This window comes from Acinonyx jubatus, chromosome A1 (genome assembly GCF_027475565.1).
Source record: "Acinonyx jubatus isolate Ajub_Pintada_27869175 chromosome A1, VMU_Ajub_asm_v1.0, whole genome shotgun sequence".
NCBI classification, from domain to species: Eukaryota; Metazoa; Chordata; class Mammalia; order Carnivora; family Felidae; genus Acinonyx; species Acinonyx jubatus.
The window spans coordinates 211,294,789-211,317,761 of record NC_069380.1 but is presented as its reverse complement, the minus strand read 5'-3'; the positions used below and the strand labels follow the sequence as shown (position 1 = coordinate 211,317,761).

Below are 22,973 nucleotides of genomic sequence, written 5' to 3'. Positions count from 1 at the left end.
GAAACATTGTAATTCCACATTTTCAGAAAACCCCACACCCCTCCTGCCAGCTTTATATAATGTAGCAATTCCTTGGTGATGATTCACATGTAGTCTAAGATTAGGTTCAATAAGAAAAGAACATAGTAGAGATAGATTAGATTTTGAAGATGCGGCCAATCATTAATACAAAGATGAATATATTTCAAGCTCAGACCTTTGTACAGTTTTAGGCAAAAGATTTGCACCTGATCATTAAACAGTCCACAACAGTGTTTAATTCCCTGTCTCCTCCATTTTGTTCTTCACAGTGCTCTCTATCCTCTCCTTCCACATAGTGTATACATAAGATGAAGCTCCATTAGAAGCTTCTATTTTTAGTAGCATACCAGGAGATCTGTTTTTATGAAATTTGACAAGCTGTGTATTTTCATAGATATTTTCTGATGTTACCTTTTTGGAAGGTGATGATGGTTTTCTCTTGTGGAGTTTCCCCCCCACCAAAAATAGATATGCTGTGCTTTTTTAAACACCATGAAAATTTGGGTTCTACTTGAGGTTCTAATGTACAGGTCTTCCTAACATGCCTTTCTCTTGAGTCCTTAAAATTAATGTCTATCCAATTCAGCAAAGCCACTAGTCTCAGGATAATTAGACAGTAATGTTTTAACGGCCCATAAAAATAAAAGTGTCAGCCATATACACCTTTAAAATTAGGAATGAACAATTATTTATTCCTATAATTACATGATCCAAATTCAGTAAACATGAAGCAATATTATACTCATTCTGAAAGACCATTTAAAAGATGCTATCATTAAAATATTGCTTTCTTGTATTCCAATTTTTTTCTGAAAAGATCATAAATTGAAGAGCAGAAACCTCCTCGCACTAATTTGACAGGTGATTCAAAGAAGCCACTTAACGACTGCCGCTTGAAACAGCAGCATCAGATTAAAGCATCGTCACAGCTAACATTTACTGAGCCTTACTTTGTTCCAGACACGCTGCTCACTGCTTCAGATGTATTAACTCCTTGGAAGCTCACAACAACCCTACAGACTAGATGCGATTTAGATCCCTGTCTTACAGATGAGTAAACCAAGGCTCAGAGCACTCAAGTATTTGCCTGCTAGACTTGGCGGTCAGCGTCTGTCTGACCTCGTAACAGCTCAGTTATTTCCCTTCCCCTGTACATCCACTACTTCACAGAGCCATTGCAAGGCACAAATGAAAAACATTCCCAGAACACGCTTTGGCATTCAGTGATTGTGTCTGGCTCAATACCACAAATATCTGCTGAGAACCTGCTGTGTGAAACCCAAGGGTAGAGAGGAAAAAAAAAATGTTAAGACTAGTTTCAAAGAGCTACACAAATATGTTTGCATTACTATAATGCACAATGCTTTTACTTTTCCTTGATTTTAATTTTCAGAATACATCAGTGATATTCAAAATAGTTACATGTGAGCATTTTAAAACTAGATATGCAATTAGCAGTCTTTTTGGTCATTGTGATGAAAATGTGTCTTTTCTTTTTATTTCCCTTGATAACCTTCTCTAAACTTCTATTCTGGTTCAATGACCTGCAATAATCTTTTCTCCCTGAGTCAGGACAAGTGCCTTGGGCACATCTTTCTTCTTCATCATTTAAATTTAATGTTCAGCCATTTAACATTTTTATATTTCAATTGGTTAGTGTATTTAAGAGCCCGTGCACTCGCTGGTTGAAGGTACTTTTTAAAAATGTTTCAAAAGTAACTTCCCAACCGCCAATATTGGCAGTAATCCTCATTGTGTTTCCCTGTCACCAACTGATTTCCCTTTCTCAATGACAAAAGCTCCAATTTGCTATTTGATGCTAAGATGTCCTGTGTAACAGCAGGTCTCTTTCTGAATCTTCAACTCTCCACATAGTCGCTCCTGTGGAGAACAGCACAGTTAGAATGTCTGACCTTGGTCATAAACCCAAAGGCAACTGTTCAATTGCCTGGGTCACGCAAGTAGAGTAAAACATAGAAAGACAAAGAAGGACCCAATCCCAAATCCTCCAACTTCCACGTCATTATGTCTGTGGAATCCTATGTCCTCCTGCTGGCAATTCAATTTGTTGAACGAAATGGAGGGATCAAGGTGAATACAAGAGAGTTAAGGATTCAGGTCCTTTTTGTTCCCACTGAGCTCTTTTACCTCCGTACTCCACAAGTCGAACAGATCTAGAGGTTGTTAGAAGGTTATAGAGATGCTACATGTTCATTATAACAAATCCCCTCCAATCTATATTATAGACATGGCTAAGTATTTGTTTACTCATTACCTTACTTGTTTGTACTATTATTAAACAATATAAACACTTGATTTGCAGCAGAATTCTTTGTTTTTTGTCATATTATGGGTCCACCATAGCAGATGGAAATATGAATATGCAAAACGCCAACACCGCAGTTTACATTTCTTTTCAAATCAAAATCCTTAATTATCATTTTGACTGAATTTTATTCCAAAAATCAGATAAATATTCTCGACTTATTGGTAATCAACAGTAAAAAGATACTTAAACCACTGATTTTTTTTTCATTTCCATTGATTTGAATGACAGAACTGGCACATTCATTTAAATATGAGAAGCCAAGGACATATATATTATAAGCAGAATTATAAGTTTAACTTTTAGAAGGCCTTCCATCTCTTGTCAAAATTAAAAGATGCCTTCCTTATGTTCTCTCTCTTTTATCAAAAATAAACAAGTTTTTGACAGGGGTTCTGCCTTTGATAACCTTCATGAAATTTAGAGATTATGTATGGATGTTAATGTGTCATTGGAATCTCAAGAAGGCATCTCTTTGTGTATAGATTTGGCCACTACTAGCAAATTCCACTTTCCTATAAGCTTTTACGTTGTCAATTATTAAAATGACAACATAATATAATCCTCATAAGTAGGCTAAAATATATCAATATTCTTTGCAAACCTAGCTTTCTGTCTGGAATTAAAGAGAGGTTGAAAGAAAGTACAGAATTCCCCGTAAGACAAAGAGGTTTTTTTCTTATTGCTATTACTGATAAATAAGTAGAAGGAATAGATACTCTCAAAGGTCAATATGAGGAATCAAATTTGAAATTATGTGATGTGAAATAAAAAGAAAAGCAGCATGCCAAAATATTTCACCAGGAATATAGTTATAATTGCTTCCAGCTTTCCATTCACAAAGAATACACACACACACACACATACACACACACAAAGAGGCATTTTAGAAGATTAAAATGTATACATGTGTGAAATATATGAATAAATATTTTAGGTGAATTAGTATGTTTTAGAAGACCTGAGGGCAGTAATGGGGGCATAACAAAAAGCCTGAAATATCACTCTGCATGTGGGATTTACTGCTGACTAGAGGGAACAGAGATTGGAGTTAAGAAGGCAATTGAAGAAGTTATCTCGGCTTTGACATTTTTGAATACATTTGGAGAGAAATGCTTTTCATTCATTCAACAATTATGCACTAGAGAGTGTAAAGTTAATAGCAAAGGAGGCTGCCTGTGTCTGAGCCCCAGCTCCACGGTGACCACCTGGGTAATACAGGGCAAGTTATTTAACCTCCCTGTCCCCCATTTCTTCAACTGTTACATGAAGGAGTAAGAAAGTTATTGAGGTGAGGATTAAATAAATTAATACACAGAAAGGGCTTAGAACGGTGTCTGGCACATCCTACTCACAAAGGGAAGACCATGGAAGAAGGAAAGGCACGCTGCAATCCAGTGAGCCTTCAAAGAACAGGAACAGTGAAGAAAAGGAAGAACCAAAGGTGCCCAGGGGATTATGCCGCTAATGTGCAGTCTCCTTCTGTGAAGTCAAGTATTATGGGCCAGGAGATGGTGCCAAGCAGCTAAGGCAGCTGCAGAAATGACTCATCACCAACAGTTCAGAGAACTACGCATACATAAAAATACGAAGTCTTCTTTATTATCCCAACCAAACTAAAAATAAAATGTGCACTACAAGTCCCGTTATTTGACAATCCTGGTAACTTCTGTAGACCCTCCTATTAAGGTGATTGATTATTTCATTTGAAAACATCATCACTTTACACCACAATTTGGAGTTAATATTATTTAAATTGCTGCGAAATGTTAAGACTCTGATCGGGTGTCATTATTTTTTCCAATACAAACTTTAATGCATCCAGCAATGCAAAAAATGACTACTGCACTTAAAGAATACTCAAGTTTTAAGTTGGTAGTCATAATTAAGTTGTTAGGTTGGAGTTAATATCATAATCTCCTTATAGTATTGAACCAAAGTTTTACTGAGGGAAACATCACTCTTGATTTAATTTCTTACCCTGAATGCTTCACCTTTTTAAGAGCAAAATAATTAATTCTTTGTTTAAAGTTCAACTTTGACCTTCAGTATATTGAGTAGTGTTTTATATTGAGTCCCAGGACTCCTCTTTCAATTAGTACTTTAGATATTTAATTTAAATCTTCACGTACTTGTATCTTGGTAAAATCTGCAAGACCCTAGCCTACATGTTTTATTCATCTTTGTGTCCTTAAAAGTGCCTGGGACAGATTTGCACCATAGAAACAGACAAATATTACTTGAATTAAGCTGCAATGACGGAAGAGATAAAAACCTGCCATGTAATTTAAAAGTGTTTCCCAGTTTATAGGTGTGCATGGTTTGATATGGATATCACTGATAGTGCTTTCTGTCATTGGGTTGACAACTGAAAATCTAAAGTCTTTAAAGTTCAAGGATATATTAGGTAGTAAACATATAAACCAAATTTAGTATGTCTTTCCATGGAAGCTACCTCTGGAAATTTCACATCAAAATGACACAAATATTTTATGATATAATAGGAAAAAAGTTCAAGGTACCTTAGTGCAAGCCAGAGAAACTGAAGACAACACAGTTGTATGTGCATAAACAAGAAAGATAAAAAGGGAAGTTACAGCAAATAATAATATAGCATAAAAGTTGGTTCTTTTAAGACCTTTACAAATGAAAACCAGACATCATTTAGGGTCTCAGTAGAAGAAAGTTTGAAACAGAATGGGGAAAAGCAAGAGTTGACCAATAGAAAGCACATTTTTCTTAAAATTCCTAGGAAACTACATTGTGCAGACAATTCAAGTGCCTGGTAAAAAAGAAGTCATTTAAGACCTGAAAATGTTGATTGCAACAATTCACATAAAAATCAACTATGGAGAAAAATGTGAAAATACAGGGAGAGAAAAATTCTATATAATGACTAATTTTTTTTTTACCAACTATACATTCTCCTAATCAACATATTTTGAGTTCTTGGAGGAAAAACAATCATTTCTGGAAAGTAATCTCATCTTAACTCTTTCTACTATTTATATGAGTATAATTCAGAAGAGAAACAGGAAAGAGAAGATGCAAAAAAAAAGTCTGCTTTTACATAGAGTTATGCAAAATTTTAGCATGTTTTATTATTTTCTTTCCACAAATTGTGAAGCGTAAGATTCTGGCTCATTTCCTTACTTAATCTATAGCCTAAGGCTTCTTGCCCCTCTCTCCCCCCCACTTAGGGTAAATACCCTCTGGAAAGCAAACTTTCCCTTTAGAAATCAAGTAAAGCAGAATGGACTATAAAAAATTACCTCCCTAGGGGCGCCTGGGTGGCTCAGTCAGGTAAGCCTCTGACCGGCTCAGGTCATGATCTCACAGTTTGTGAGTTTGAGCCCCATGTCAGGTTCTGTGCTGACAGCTTGGAGCCTGGAGCCTGTTTCGGATTCTGTGTCTCCCTCTTTCTTTGTCCCTCCCCCGCTCGCTCTCACACTCCCTCTCTCTCTCAAAAATAAATAAACATTAAAAAAAATTACCTTCCTACCCTAGTGTATCTTTTTTTCTCCAATTTTACTGAAATAATTGACGTACATCACTAAGTTTCAGGTGTAAGGCATGATGGTTTGATTTACATATACTGTGAAATGATTAGGCTCAGCATCCACCTTCTTATATGGATACAGTAAAAAAAAAAAGAAAAAAATTCTCCTTGTAACGAGTTGATTTGTATCTTAAGTGTTCTGTCCAGCTTCCCAACTATGCGTATTATGTAAAAAGAATAAAAAGGGAGGAGCTACTTAACTTGTGCAAAGGCTATGATTTTGGTGATCACCTATGCACCCGCTTCTTAAAGGAAAACAGTTTTAAAACCAAATCAAGAAAATTAAGTGACTTGGTCAATTTGAGTGGTAGTATTATATTCCATCTTATCTCCCTTTCAACAGTCTACACGTCACTTTCTTGAGTTTTAAAATGATAATGCAGTAGTTGGAACCTTACTATGATGGCAAACCATCAAGTAATTGATGGGGAGAAAGGGGAGAGACAGAATAGAAGACACAACACAAAGAAATCACTCCTTGGCAGGCAGAAAATTTGTAATGAGAGAAAGAGCAATGATAATGTTTTCTTATATTTTTAGCAGGTGCTATGGTTTATGAAGTGCTTCAGCATACGAGCACACTTTGAATGACCGCATAAGCACATTTCCAGTTAGGCAGGATTAAATCCTTTTGGGTATGACAAAACAGTCCCAGAGGGTTTAAGAGACCAGTGTCACTATCAGCAGAGTGCCAAAGCTGGGGCTGGAGTCCAGCCTTTTTGATGTGATTGAGACTAATACTCTTCCCTTATACATTATGAAGATACTGGGGTAGCAGAAAGTATTTCAGACATGTAGGCAAATAAAACAATCACATAAATGCTTAGGAGTTGGAGCTCTATGAGCACAGCACTAACCGTGAGAACAGTTTCCCCAGTGTGGCCATCCAGACAGTACACATTTCTCTTTCTTGATTGCTTCATTGTTCCCTTAAAGCAAGAAGAAGAGAAAGAGGAAGAAAGAAAGAAAGAAAGAAAGAGGAAAAAAGAAAAAGAAAAAGTGTTCAAATCATAACTTATAAGGTTGTTCCCATCCAAGAAAAATAATAAACAAATGAGCTCATAATTTCCTCTCCTGGAATCACTCACCTGAGTTATATGAGCAGGTTATGGAATTCAGTTTAGTCTTTTATTTATTGAGTACATACAGGATTCTTGAGAGTTAAGAATTTGAACAGAAAAATAGTCCCTCTCTCAAGCAAACTATCTGTTTTATAAAGATATAACTTTAACTTTTTAGATCCTAGGAGTCAATATAAGAATATTATATCCAATATATTTTTTACCTTTGAAGAGAAACACATTTTGGGAAAAGTCCATTGGCTACTGAGAAACATAATTTTAAAAATGTCTGCCATTTGAGTCATCATGTCTCAAATGCCTGCATTTATGTATTAATATTTTCCTCCAAAGTGTATGTGTTGGAGTGAGAGGGAAAATAAGAGAGGGGCACTAGGAACGTGTGTGTGTGTGTGTGTGTGTGTGTGTGTGTGCATGCGCATGTGTCCTTAGATTTGGCAATTACTAAAAAGATTGCACCGTAAGGCAAAAAGGTATGATTGTAACTGGTGAGTTGCGGTGCCTTACTAAATCAATTTTTGACTGGGTATCTGGCTCTCAGCTTGATTTACCACTGGCTTTTTGAAAATGAAAATGTTAGACTAAGCAGGAGCTGAGACTAATGTCCCAGTCTGCCAAAGACCTTGGACATCCAGAGCCAAGCCAAAGGCAGTAAACAATGCCTTTTTGGGGAAATAACTTCATGCAGTGAATAAACCAAAAGGCATTTGTTTAATTGATAAATCCCAAATGAACAATAACACATATTACAGTTTGTATCATTTGTGCCAATAGAATTTACAAATAACTTAGCCTGGGGTCCAATATAATAAATACAATGAATCCAGAAACGTTTGTAATCATCATGGGGAGTGCCGTTTGGCAGCATGCTCTGGTGTGAATTAGCACAGACACTGGAGTCAGGCAGATCTTGGTATCCTTCCTTGCCATGTCCTTAACTTTGGGTAAGTTCCTTAACCTCTCTGACCTCAGTTTCTCTGAAAAATAAATTGAGAAAATAAAGGTTAGCTCCTGGAGTTGTTATGAGAAGTAATTGTTGAGCATTCTTGCGGTACCTGACACATATTAAGTGTTCACCAAAAGTAAGTGTTCTCCACTCTTGGCTGGGATTCTTGAGGGACCGCATTCAGGTTCAACTCACCTTGAATTCTAAAGGTAAGGAACTACCACCTTAGTTTCCTATGGCTGCAGAAACAAATTACCACACGCTTAGTGGCTTAACAGTACAAACTTATTTTACAATTCTGGAGGTCAGAAGCCTGAAATGGGTTTTACTGGGCTAAAATCAAGGTGTCTGCTAGGTGTCCTTCTGGGGACCCTAGAAAAGGGTCCATTTCCCTGCCTTTTTGAGCTTGTAGAGGCTGCCTGTGTCCCTTGGTTCATAGTCTCCTCCTCCATCTTCAAAGTCAGCAGCCTATCATTTTCAAATCTCTCTCTCTCTCTCTTCTCTCTGTCTCTGTCTTTCTCTGTCTCTCTGTCTCTGTCTCTGTCTCTCTCTCTCTCTCTCTCTCACACACACACACACACACACACACCACACTGACCTGTGCTCCACCTTTCCATCTCTGACTCCAACTCTCCCCCACCTCTTTCCCTGATAAGGACCCTGGTGATTACATTAGTCTCACCTGGACAATCTAAGGTAATCTCCCTATCTAAAAATCTCTATCTTCATCACATCTGTAAACTCCTTTTTGCCAGATAAGGTAACATAGTCACTAGCTCCAGGAATTAGGACATACACATCTTTGGGAGAGCTATTATTCTGCCTACCACAACTATTATAGCACTCAAGTTTTATTCATTTTATAGTTGCTCTGGTACTTTTGACATTAAATTCAAGGTATTGAGTGTAAAAGATAAATGTCAAGGGAATTAATAAATTTCTCCTGAGTTTAAATTTAAAATTCTTTTGCTTTTAGCACTTTGTCAGAAATTCTCCTCCACGTAACACAAGGTCTGTTTCAATGGTTATTAAACCTAACAAAAGATAAAAGATTGAATTGAGTGGGGTCGTGTGGCATCTCTGCAAATGCAGAATCTTTATGGTATTATTTGAATGTATTTTAAGCATAACAATGTACACAATGAGAAAAAAATGGAAGGACAGAAAGATGATAGATGATAGATGGACGGACAAATAGGTAGACAGAATTCAATCAGTGGTTCTCAATGGAGGCAATTCGTCCCCCAGTGGACACTTGACAACATCTGGAGACATCTTTGGTGGTTGTAACTTGAAACGTCCTATAGGCATCTGGTGGGTAGGAGCCAGGAGTGCTGCTAAATACCCTACAATGCATAGTCTAGGTCCCACTACAGAGAGTTACTCAACACAAAATGTCAATAGTGCAGAGGTTAAAAATCCTGAATTAGATCTTTGTTACTCAGCACTTAAAATACAGTTTGGTACAGAGTAATCCTTTAATGAATGGTTCATAGATCTGAATGTAAACATCTGGAGATAATATTTTTGTTGTGGTTAACATAAGACACTGTGGTATCAGATCATCTGGACTCATGTTGGTTGTATGATGCCAAGAAATCACCTAACTCTTATCTTGCCTTGGTTTCCTCATCAGTTAGGAGGAAATATGAAGAGTGTCATGATATACATCTATATAATCTATGTAATGATTTCAGCACATTTCCTGGCCCACAGAATGGGCTTAATAAATGGCTATTATTATTTTCCCAAATCGCAGCCAGACCAGTTGCCAAATGATGAATTATATAAGAGGATGCTTTAAAGATAAAATATGTCCACCGCTATAAAAATCAATCAAGTTATTTATATTTTATAGAGTATAATTTTTAAGGTCGTTATAAGAGGAAACATAGTATACTTGAAAAAGAACATGGGATATGGAGGCAGCTTGATCCTAGGTTTTGTCAGAGAGAAAGAGATTTTCTAGATTCCTTTAGAGCCCATTTAATGTATCAAGAGAGGGGCCTAACCAACTAGAATAAAACTCATGAATTCCATTTATAAATATAGTCACCAAAAATTATTGGTGCCAGGCTCCGGACTGCATATCATGCTTCCACTCCCATTGTCTTCTTGATTTAAGAATGGGAATTGGCTCTTCCTCCCACCAAAACTGTTTTGGTGGGGGTATTCCTAAAGCCAAGGGAGGAATTTCACAGTCCTGGCTATTAAACATACAAACACACAGTCCTATATGTATCTGAAGTCCTTTCTTTTCTTCTTTTTTTAAAAATTTTTTTAAATGTTTATTTTTGAGAGACAGAGACAAAGCACAAGTGGGGGAGGGGCAGAGAGAGAGAGAGAGGGAGACACAGAATCCAAAGCAGGCTCCAGGCTCTGAGCTGTCAGCACAGAGCCCAATGCAGGGCTCGAACCAGTGAACTGTGAGATCATGACCTGACCGAAGTCAGTGCTCAACCAACTGAGCCACCCAGGCACCCCTGAAGTCCTTTCTATGGCCTTGACATTATATCTGAAGTTCCCAGGCAGCAGTGGCAAGTTTGTGAGTTAAAGGTAAAAGCAGAGTGGTTTTTGTCCATTCCCATTTGGGGCAATCATGTGGTGAAGGAGAAGCCCCCTTTTAGCTCTCAGGAGACTTCCTGGGTTTCTCCAGGGCAAGAAAGAAGTGGATGATACCATAGATGGTACCTATCAGAGACAAAGCAACCCTGTAAGCTAGGACCACAGGAGCCAAGGGCAATGGAAGAGTCACAGTCAGACATCAGGGGGGTTTCTGATGGCAATGAAGCAGGCAGGATTGAGCTCCTCACCTTTGATCTTGGAGAACTGAGATCATGTTTCTACCTGCCAAAACACACACATGCCACTGAAGAAAGTAATGGATGAGATATTGTCTAGAAATCAGTGGGCCAGAGGGCAGTACAAGGACTGCCCTTGGCTCCAAAAGCCCCCAAATTTCCCTCTGATGCAGACCATGTGAGTCTCTCTCCTTTATACACCCAGGAGGTATCCTGGACTGGATCAGGGGCAAAGAGAGAAAGCAGAAGCCAGAAAGACTGAGATTTATCTAAAAGCGTTATCTAAAGAGACTCTATTATTGAATCAGGTAGACGTTATTGGATTGCACTAAATTATTGACTCGATGTTCAACCTAATATTGAGTTCCTAATACTCAATGGGATTAGAGCTTAAGGGATAAACTATAAAAAAATAAATAAATAAGGAAGCTGCATCTTCCCTTGCACATCTGAGTGCAGTGTGCGAAAATATGTGACCCAGCAACTCAAGGGAAGGAGTGTTTCTATTTTAGCTGACTTTATTGCTTTTATTACCCCAGGCACATTCTCAAAGCCTCCTCTGATTTTCTCCTACACTGAGCCTTGAAACCATGCCACGTGCTCATACTGGATGCTAAGTCATTTGTCTCCCATCAGTAATGCTACCTTCTTCAAGAAGTTTTCATAAACCATCAAAGAGCTAACATGTTCCCTGACTCCACCTTGTCCAATTTACAAGTGCCTTCTATGCTATGCTCCGGCTTTTTACTTACCTTATTATTCCTAATACTTAATGACAGTGCTCAAGTGTCTAATCTCTGCTTTTATTCTGTATCTTTTACGTGAGTCAGTATTTCCAAGCCTAAACTGCAAGTTTGCATAAGGCAAGTGTGGTGTTTTTTTTATGCACCATCTCATACAGTCCTTTAGGCCCATATGTGTTTTTAAATGGCCTTGGTTCATAAAGTTAAATTATTTTTATTATGGAACAATGTTTCTGTGAAATGGAGCATTTTCCTTTCATTATCCATTAGTTTCTGCAACAGGATGATATTTGAAATATAGCGGAATGAATCTTGAAGCTTCTTCACCCTTGACAGGTGACTTCTGTCCCAGCACTCAGTGTACTTATAATGGGCAGTGTCCTCGATGTATTTATAACTTGTCTAGTTTTTTCAACAAACCCAATACAAGTTGGTTTTATTATTGTATTAAGATTTAATTGGTTATAAAATAAATATTTTTAGATACGGGGGAACAACATGAATTCCTCCCTCAGATCACTCATATTACATCATGTGCCTAGTGTTGGTAGTAACTGCTAAGTGGTCTGACAGCTTCAGGAATGGATAATCTTGGTGCATAGAGTTATACTAAAATGAAGCAAAACAGTAGATGGAGGACACTAAGATTTATTGATTGTCTTCCATGTGTCAGAAACCTTCGATGATTATTGATATTTTGTCCAATTTTATCTTTACAACATTCATTAATTCCTTAAAATCATTAATTATTGAGGAACTACAATGTGCCAGTAATGTTGGGTGCTGAGAATACAGAAATTAACCAGACAGTTTTGGTGCCTTCTTTCATGAAACTTGCAATCTAGCTGTTTGCTGATTGAAACATGAAAATAGCTGTGAAACAAGTCATCAAAAAAATAGAATGCTTTAATGGCTAAATGGGGAATACATTGAGCACGTATAGCAGAGGAATCTCAGACTAGCAGCTTAGGGAAGGCTTTCCTGAGGAAATGAAGATTATGCAGACCTAATATATGGGTGAGATCAACCAGGTGAAGTTGTTCAAAAGGACTTTATGCCAAGGGGACCATATGCAGGAGGCCTAGATATGCAAGAGACTAACACATCTTTTAGAAACTACAATAAGAAGAATACACTGAAACAAAGAGTGTCAGGGAAAGAATGGTGGCTGAGGAGACTAGGGAGGCAGAGACCATGGTGGACTTTGGAGGCCACGTTAAGGAGTGAGGATGAGCACTTTTACCCTGAGAGTAAAGAGAAAACACCAGAGGATTTAATTAGAGGAGAATGTAATCTTCAGAATTAGTGTTGCTATTGTTTAAGTTGGGCTAGTCACAGAAAGGAAAATAGATTGAGAGGAAGTAAGACTGAGTGTGTTAGGAGGGTGTCATTACAACAGACTGAGGAGAAAGGGCAGTGACCTGGACCATGGTGGTGGAAATGAAGGCAAGTAGGTGAGTCAAGGTATATGTAAGAGTTAGAACTTACAGGGGCTTGGTGGCTAATGAATGTGGATGATTGAGGCAGAGGCGAAGGTCTAGGATGACTCTCTGATGGCGCCTTTGCAGAGATGGGACATACAGAGGAGGAGTAGATTTGGAGAGAGGGTGATAAAGTCAGTTCGGAAGTACTGAGCATAAGTTGTCCAAGAGACTTGCACCTTTGTCTCTCTATCTCAAGAAACTGGCCCCGGGGTATAGATACTCTCAAATAGATTTGGGCATCAAGGCCACAGAGGTAATAGTTGAACACAGAAAAATAGAGAGATGATCTCATCTGGAGAGAATATGTGAAATGGAATGACAATGACCTGAGACATAGGCCTAAGGGTTACCAACTTTTAAAGGGCAAGTAGAGGAGGAATAACTGGCAAAGTTAATTGTTCTGAGTTCTATCTTATAGATGACAGAATGAAATTAAGAAAATTTAATTAATTTAGTTAATTAACAGGAAAGTCAGAATTCAGACCCAAATCTTTCCACCTTCTGAATACTCAGGTTTATGATGCGAGAATAATTTATTGAAGCATTTCTCAGGCCTCCGGCGAAGCATTTTACATACATTATTTCATTAATTTTCGGAGCAACATTCCTGTAAACTAAGTATCATGATTCCTATCATAGAGGTGAGGTAACTGAGACTTGCACAGAGTAACTAAGTTCTCCCAAGTTACACGACTAGTACACAGCATGCATTTCCACCCGTTTCTTTTTTTTTTATTAGATTTTTTGTTTTTTTATGTAATCTCTACACCCGAGATGGGGCTTGAACTCACAACCCCGAGATCCAGAGTTCCATGCTCCACCGACAGAGCCAGCTGGGCATCCCTACACCCATGTGTTTCCCTTGCCCAAGTCCATGCTGTTAACTATTATACTAGTTAAGGCAATGGTAATCAACGTTCAGCACTCATCGGAATTACCTGGAGGTCGTCTTCTTTCTTTTTTTTTTTAACATTTATTCATCTTTGAGAGGCAGAGAGAGAGCGTGAATGGGGGAGGAGCAGAGAGAGAGGGAGACACAGAATCAGAAGCAGGCTCCAGGCTCTGAGCTGTCAGCACAGAGCATGATGTGGGACTCAAACTCACTGACTGCGAGATCATGACCTGAGCCGAAGTCAGATGCTTACCTGACTGAGCCACCCAAGCACCCCCGCCCCTGGAAGGCTTCTTAAAACACAAATTGTGGGGGGCACCCTGGTGGCTCAGTCAGTTGAGCACCTGACTTCAATTCAGGTCATGATCTCACAATTTGTGAGTTGGAGTCCCGCACCAGGCTCAGAGCCTGCCTAGGATTCTCATTCTCTCTGTCTCTCATTCTCTTTCATTCTCTCTCTCATTCTCTCTCTCTCTCTCAGAATAAACAAATAAACTTTAAAATAAAATTTGAAAGATATTGTTTACCTAACCCTATAATCTCTAAAACAGAATCTACTTCTAATCCCTTCTATGTACTTCAAGCAAGGTTGAATTTCTTCCTGGTATAAACTCTACCCAACAACCTCTTCACAGCCTTCACAATATCAAGATATTCATTAGCATTATGTATAATGCATTATGTAGAGAGATGTATGCATATATACATATATATATACACACACATATATATATACATATACATATACATATATATACATATACATATACATATACATATATATACATATATATATATATTGAATTCAGTTCAACCTCAGTTTGTCCTAACTTGATCATAGACATTTTCCTAATTTAAAATAATATTCAATCTATTTAGCAAAAGGTTGTTCTCTCTCTCTCTCTCCACCATAACTCCAGTTTCTCCACCTCAGTCCCCTTCAGACACCTTTTCACAACTGTTCTGATTGCGCTGTGACATCTCCAGTTGTCAACCTTTACATTTCTCAAATGGCCACATCACATTTGCACTACACTCTAGATATTAGCCATAATCTAATTTTTTATTTCAGAAAAAAAATAACATAATTCCTTTTCTAGACCCCTTTCAGGCTGTTATAGATACTCAGTGACAGACTGAAAATCTGAAACTGAAATCTGCACAATTAGTGTTATACTTTTGAATTGGAGTCAAGGGGCACCTGGGTGGCTCAGTCAGTTAAGCATCCGACTTCAGCTCAGGTCATGATCTCACAGTTTGTGAGTTCGAGCCCTGCTTTGGGCTCTCTGCTGTCAGCACAGAACCTGCTTGGGATCCTCTGTCCCCCCTTCTCTCTGCCCCTCCCCTGCTAGTTCTCTCTCTCTAAATAAATAAATAAACTTAAAAAAAATGAATTGGAGTCAAAATCAAGTTCAGAGCTGGCACGTGTAGCAGGTAAAAAGAGGCCGGCACTGCTTTGGCGTTACCCTCTGTGGGCCTGTGTCTGCAACCCCAAATCCCTGTATTTATTTGTTAAGGTGCTGCACTTTAATAATAAATCAATGGAAAAACAAAGGCCCTGAGCTCCTTCTGGAACAAAATGCTACAGGTACTGTAGTAAAAAGTCCTGCCAGCCACAGATGAGATGTGACTTTCTGAGGAAAGTGGATAATTTTTACTTGATGGTGAATCGTTAAAAGTGAGCCAGATGATTAAACTTAATGGAACAGCCACATTAAACTGAAATTAGTAAAAACATGCCTTGGGCAGCCTACAACCTTTTATTTGTTGTTGTTTAACTTCTGCCTTTTACAGTGGCCATGATGAATGACATCACAAAAGAAAAAATCCAATTAAAATCTAAGTGCTCAATAAACCCCTAATGTCTGGTTGCCACCATCACTTTCACTAGCACTGATGTCTCATGTTTCCTCTTTTCCCCAAGAAGAGAGAAAAGAACTGGCCCCGGGGGAGGTGCGTGGAAGGAGGGGCAAGCGGGGAAAGAGCACACAAAAGGCTTCCGGAGGTTTCTGCTCCATGTACTGTGTCAGACACAGGCACTGCACCTCGAGGGGGATGAGGCTAAATTGTTTTATTATCAGACAAGGCCTGAGTAAAGAGATGCATTTTCCCACCAGTTTTCAAATGTTGATAAATCAGAATGGGGATCTGCAGAGCAATCCTGTTCATACTCTTCGTTGACGTCTCTGCTGCCCTTTTATATCGTCTCGGGTGTTTGTTCCATAAGTCATCGGAATGGTCTCTCCTGACAGCTAAAAATAAGTTTCTGATTACTTTTACCTGAATAAATCTTGTGACCAGATGTGGTCTTCACCTACTAAGTGTGCAACAATTACATATCGAGAGTGATGAAAGAACCAGCCGAGGGGCGTCTACAATCTAGTGGGATGCAGAATACAATGTATCACATGGGAAGACAGCGACTGCCACCGGTAGAAGAATACTAGCTTTGGATGACAGATTTTACCTTAGAGATACTTTGGGTTTATAAAATTGGGTTTTCAAAGTCCTCACAACAAAGTTCTCAAAGTCAAAATAAGAGCCAAAACATGCTTATTTTGAATGAGGAGCTAATAGGAACGGTATCTTAAAATGTGCTCTCACTCCATGTTCGCATAGGAATTAACGTAGTATTTGTACATAGTCTCTAATCAGATCTTCATGATAGCCTGGTCCTGTGGTTCTATTATCCTCATTTTATTGATAAGGATCTTGGCTCAGCGAGGTTAATTGATGCTGCCATGATCTTACACTTGGTGAACGAGAGAGAATGAGCACAACTCCTATTTGGAACTCTGGTGCAGTGCTCCCCCACCCAGTGCCGGGTTTGCTAACCATGGCTGCCCAGAAGCCAGATCCAATGGGCGGTGATGTTGGTTTCATTACTCATGAGTTAATGAAATAGCCTTTTAAAAGCTCTCTTCAGTCATTAGGATTTGACGATGGAGAGTTAAACTTTCCCCGGTGGCTCTTTCTGTGTAATCACGGTTTCAGCGTTTCCTTAGCATATCACATTACACAAATCATGGAGTCCTCTTTTGTTTTACATTTCTTATTGAGTTTGTCTCACTTCTAAGCAATTTCCTCCCCGTTCCCATTCATCTTCCATTATTTCTGCCAAATTGCTTTCAAGGCTACTAATTGTATGAATAATATTCTCTTCCTCAAACTCTGCTGTTAACTAGCATTAGCTGTGTGGCTTTGGACACAGTTTCCCTATCTCTAAAAACAAGGAGGTTGCACTGAATAACCTGTAGGGCCTCTTCTTGTGCTCAAGTTCTAATCTTCTGACTCTTTCACACAAGGTGTATGATTTTGGAAACACTACATAAACCGGAGTGTTAATTTTCTTGATTCTGCTATGATGGATTCAATTAGTTCATGCTTCCCAGAGTGTGTCTCTTAGAAAATTGTTCTCGGGAATGCCAACACCCACAAAGGATTCTTTGCGCAAGAACGTTCGGGAAAGCTAGTTTTTTTTTTTTTAAGTGATTATTTATTTATTTTGAAAGAGACATAGAAAGTCAGCAGAGGAGGGGCAGAGAGAGAAGGGAGACAGACCCTGATGCAGGTTCAAGCCCACGAACCATGAGATCATGACCTAAGCCGAAATCAAAAGTCAGATGCTCACCTGACTGAGCCACCCAGGAGCCCCCGGGAAAGCTAGATTAAATACAGTCAAGTACAGTTTTAAACTGGAGGCAGTGACAGCCTTTAATATGTTAATGTACACTGGGTGACTCCTAAGAAGAAGGCAGAAAAACGAAGTAATCCCCAAACATATGGGGCCACCGAACCCCTTCTCAGCATTTTAGATAATTGATATTCCATGGGATATCATTTTTTACAAAGGCTGGGTTCGCTTATTTTAAAAGTCCCTTTTGCCTTGAGAGTTTGTTTTCAAATGTGGTTATAGACACTATTCTGAGCATTTCGTATAGTATTCATCAACAGGACACAGAGTTGGCTTACCTGTTGCTGTTGTTGCCATAACTGTTGTAACATAGCCTATACTATGTTTAGACAGAGTTGAAATAAGGTAGAGCTTAGCTACCTTACCAATAAACTATCTTGTCTGTATGCAGCTAATACTTATAACTGGTCTTTTCAAATAGATCTCCTCAATTTTAATTTTTGAAAATTTGTGAATAGAGTTAGCTTATCTGAAGACCTAGGAAAAATACCTTCTAAACTTTTACTAAGGTGGGAAAAAGGGACCCAAAGACACAACAGAAACTCAAAGCTCTGGAAATCTTTTCTGGGATAGGCAACACAGGCGAGTTCTCCAAGTTAGAATGATTATCTTTCACTTCAATGGTATATTAGCACTCATTTAATTCAACCTTTAACCTGACCCATTTCACTGACAGTTAATCTTTTTTTAATGTTTATTTATTTATTTTGAGAGAGACAGAGAGAGTGTGAGTGGGGGAGGGGCAGAGAGTGAGGGAGAGAGAATCCCAAGCAGGCTCCTCACTGCCAGGGCAGAGTCCGATGTGGGGCTCAGTCTCACAAGCCATGAGATCATGACCTGAACTGAAATCAGGAGTCAGATGCTTAATCGACTGAGCCACCCAGGTGCCCCTCACTGATGGTTTATCTTATCAGAGCCTCCGCCTGATTACCTTCAGGAGAAGGGAACCCACTATTTTATAAAGCAGATTATTCCATTTTAGTCTGGCTCCACTTTTTAGAAGATCCTCTCCTATATTAAATGAAAATCTGAGTATTAAATGTTCTTGTTCTAAGTGCCCTTGTAAATTATCTAGTAAAGGGATTTTCAAGGTATTGTTCATGGCAACACTTAAGATGTTTCTCAAATGCTTTGAGTTGAATTTCATAAGTAATTAAATAAATATCACATCTTCCCAGAAAAGTGATTATAAACTCCATCATAAGAAACTCAATGAGATTGAGTAGCTTCCCTAAATTCACCAAGATAGCAAAGTATAGATAGAGTCAGAATGTACCCCGGTCTCTCTGTTTCAAAAACCAAAATCCTTAGGGCTCCTGGGTGGCTCAGTGGATTAAGCGTCCAACTCTTGCTTTCAGCTCAGATCATGATCTCACAGTTCATGAGACTGAGGCCCAAGCTGGGCTGTGCGCTGACAGTGGGGAGCCTGTTCGGAATTCTCTCTCTCCTTCTCTCTCTGCTCCTCCCCCACTCACACTTTCTCTGTCGCTCTCAAAATAAATAAACTTAAAAAAAAAAAGATTCTCTCTCTCTCCCCCTCCCCCACTGCCCCTCTCCCCTGAGCACATGCTCTTTCTCTCTCTAAAAAAAAACAAAAACAAAACAAAAACAAAATTATTTTCTCCATAGCATGTCACTTCTCTAGTATGTCCAGATACATAAAAGTGAACAGTAGAGTGTATTTGTAGAATCTGAATGCTATGGTGAAAATAGGAAAGTAGTGAAAAGAGTTTCATTCCAACCAGGTTAATACGTCCTTAGGCATTTTGCTATTACTCTGGACTTCAGTGTTCCCTTCTTCAAAACAAGGATTACTACATTTTCTACAAGCTCTGTTCCAGTTCTAGAAATTTCTATGATTATAAGGAAACATATTCATTAATGAATGACATTACTATTGAGGATTTAAGTAAACAATAAGAAAAAAAAAACCCTCAAACCTGCCTCCCTCCGAAAGGAATGAATAAAAGTTAACAAGACAAACAGTTTAGAATCACATGCTTGACTTTTACTTTCTTTAATTTTTTTTTTCTACACTAGTTACATTCAGACCAGGATAGAGGAGATGGATCACTTAAATATATCCTTTCAGGAGATGGAGCAGGAGATCTCTTCATTATCAATGAAAACACAGGAGACATACAGGCCACCAAGAGGCTGGACAGGGAAGAAAAACCTGTTTACATCCTTCGAGCTCAAGCTATAAACAGAAGGACAGGGAGACCCGTGGAGCCCGAATCTGAATTCATCATCAAGATCCATGACATCAACGACAATGAACCAATATTTACCAAGGATGTTTACACGGCCACTGTTCCTGAAATGTCTGATGTTGGTGAGTGAGATGTGATTTCAACCACATGATGTCTCTCCTCTAGTATGTCAACTGAATAAAGAATCCTAGGAGTGAAATTTACTGAGGTGAATGAATGTAGATGCTAAATTCTAAAACTATCATATTTCAAACAATCCCTTTATGACAAGTACACCTGTTTCCGAGTATTACTCTAGTCTCATTTTATTATAAGAAAACAGCATTTCCTCTAATGATGAAGGGATGAAAAAATGTCAGGCAAGAACAGGAGGAAGAAAGAGATATCATCTCATCTACTTCCTGCCTCCCCAGGTGCCCACCCTGGTCCTCAGGCTGAGAGACAGCAGCCCTCTCCACCTCTCTTAGCACATATTGGTACTTGGCTTGAGGTTAGGATCTCTCCAGTGTGAAACAAAAGCCTGAGTTTACATTCCAGACTGGAGAGTAATGACAGTTGCTTTAAGTAAATATGTGTTTGGGAAAGAGACTCAAAGAAAACTTAAAAAAAAAATCCATAATTATGCAGGGGTTGTTTAGGGGATGTATCCTTTACTAAGTGATGGAAATTAAGAGATTTTCATGATATTAATATGATGAATTAATATTTTGTGCACAATTCTACTACCAATTTTAAAGTTAATATGTATGCTTCTAATTTGCTTAAATTGGGAGGTCAACACAATTTAAATTTTAAAAAATCCTACTGACATCACTCTTAGCCGTATTAAAATACTTAATGGGAAACAGTGACAAATTTTAAGCCACCTGAATAAAGGGTTATTTTTATTTTCATTCGGTGTCAAATTCAAAAGGGCTAAATTACTTAATAATAACTCTTCTATAACTCTATGAGTCAGATATCAGAGGCATTTTAGGTCACAGTTCCAAGACTTAGAAAAATCTAATCCATGGAAATGATTGTAAACCATCTAAATCTTTCTCATCAAGAAGCTGCTCGTCTCATTACTTAAAACCACTTTGTTTCATCAGAAAAATCACAAACCATCAGCCAAGCAAAAGAGAGGGATTAAAACTCTTTTAAGAGGAAGATTTGTTAGGAAAAAATATTTTTCCTCTATGTGGTAAAAGTAAGGAACAATTAATAAGCAATAGTCTCAACATCGGCACCACCCAGCAAAACAGTTTCCAGAAAACAAAATTTGATGTGCAAGGTGTCACCCCCACAACTATAGAGGGTGCCATTCACTTTTGAACTATGTTAGAATTAAGTATGTATTATAAATATCTGGGGGCAGCTGGACGTAACAAGTCTTAAGAAAGGGAAGGCTCTTTCTAATTTGCACACAGGTACAGTTATGTTCATATTAACCATTATCATAAATGAACACGTCATTATTATCATACAAAAAGGCATCTTAATCCTACATTACAAAGTGGGATAGCAGCATGGTGGTATAAATGGGCTTTGGGTGTCAAACAGACCTGAATTTGAAACTCTACTAATAAGCAGCATCTTGATGTCTCTGATCCTTCAGTTTCATATCTACAAAAAATAAATAATAACTGTCAACAGCTAAGGATTACCATGAGGATGAAATAAAAAAACAAGGACAGAGCCCCCAGTACAACATCTGACAACTAACATCTGCTCAAAACATCTAGATAATCATATTATAAAAGCATTCAAATTTTACATTGATGTCAAGTAAGAATGTGGGTGTTAGTTAACTACTATTAGCTCTTGCTCTGAGGTCATATAGTGCTTTGTCCCCATCTTCCTTCCCAAATTACAAGGATGGGTGTTCGATCTCATGCACCAACATGTTACATCCAGAGCATCCAACACAGTACAATATATTTGTTCAACAAACGGGATTGGTTAGATATTACAAAAGCAATGTAAAACTTCTAATATTCCCTGAACGTAACTTCCCTGTCCTTCCCATAGACAGGAGAACTCCAATAGTATGCTTACTGTTTATCTGATATGAATATCAAAAGTCAGCCATAAGATGATCTTCATCAGAGTAAGGTCTTACCCTTTTTTGGAAGTCACAGATCTCTTTGAGAATCCAATAAAATCTATGGATCTTCTCTTCAGTGAAATAAACATGTAAGCATACACATAAAAATCTGTGTGGAATTTCACAGGGGTCGGGAATATTTTGAAGGTTATTCGGTGACTGCAGTCCTTAAAACAAGAATGCTGATCTAAAACATCATTGCCTTCTCTGTGCATGTAATTATAATAATTTTTTTGGAGTTACAGTTTCCAGATGTGAATTTTCTAGTATTCTAATCATTCTTTAATCCAACACTACCTCTTTTAAGTTTCAAGATCTTTCAAACTCTTAGAATTATCAGATAGATTTATCATTTAGGATGCTTTTATTGAACAGAAAACCCAACTCAAACTAGTTTAAACAAATAAAAGTATTTAGTGACTTAAGTCATACTTGGGTCAAAAATAAAATGGGCTTTTGAGATGGTTTGATTTGGGTTCAATTATTTCTCTGAAATTTTCTGTCATATTCAGCGTTGTCCTCAGGCTGGCATCTCTGAGGTCACAAAATAGCTGCTGCATTGACAGGCCCTACATCAGCACATTACAGTCCAGGAGAAAGAGCACTCATGACACAGAATTCCCAAGAAAATCTCAAGTGGCCTCATGATTGGACAACCCCGAAACTAATCACTATAGATAAAGCAATGCAAGATGCTGATTGACTTAGGTCTGGATAACTTCAAAGAATGACTATAGCAAGAGTCCAATCAAATCTCATCTCTGGACATTAGTTGAAATTGGTTCCACCCAAGGTCATGGTTATCCCATGCTTCTCTTTAACCTAACCCTTACATTTATAAATGTTGATCACACTCTTTCAGAATGAGAAGCCAAAGGCTTTTAAAGAAATTTTTAATGTTTATTTATATTGGAGAGAGAGAGAAAGAAACTGAGTGCAAGCAGAAGAGGGGCAGAGAGAGAGGGAGACAGAACCTGAAGCAGACTCCAAGCTGTCAGCACAGAGCCTGATGTGGGGATTTGAACTCACCAGCGGTGAGATCCTGACCTGAACCAGTCGGACGCCTAACCCACTGAACCACCCAGGCGTCCCGATAAATCCAAGGCTTTTTAACCCTAGTATCATCCTG

General features: G+C 38.3%; 1 protein-coding gene and 1 long non-coding RNA gene across 8 annotated transcripts in view; one reads left to right on the top strand and one right to left on the bottom strand.

Moving 5' to 3' along the window:
• Positions 1–22,973, top strand: part of CDH6 (cadherin 6) — a 127,476-nt gene that overhangs the window by 76,543 nt on the left and 27,960 nt on the right. For all 7 annotated transcript variants that reach the window (XM_027074785.2, XM_027074795.2, XM_053201876.1 and 4 more), the window contains one exon: positions 19,586–19,880. In XM_027074785.2, the coding sequence (XP_026930586.1) occupies positions 19,586–19,880 (295 nt within the window). The remainder of the gene's footprint in view (positions 1–19,585; positions 19,881–22,973) is intronic.
• LOC128311483 (uncharacterized) lies at positions 6,901–22,900 on the bottom strand. The gene is made up of 3 exons (XR_008289927.1): positions 21,303–22,900; positions 19,837–19,945; positions 6,901–7,962 (listed from the first exon to the last, which is right to left on the bottom strand). It is a non-coding gene; the product is annotated as an uncharacterized LOC128311483 (long non-coding RNA).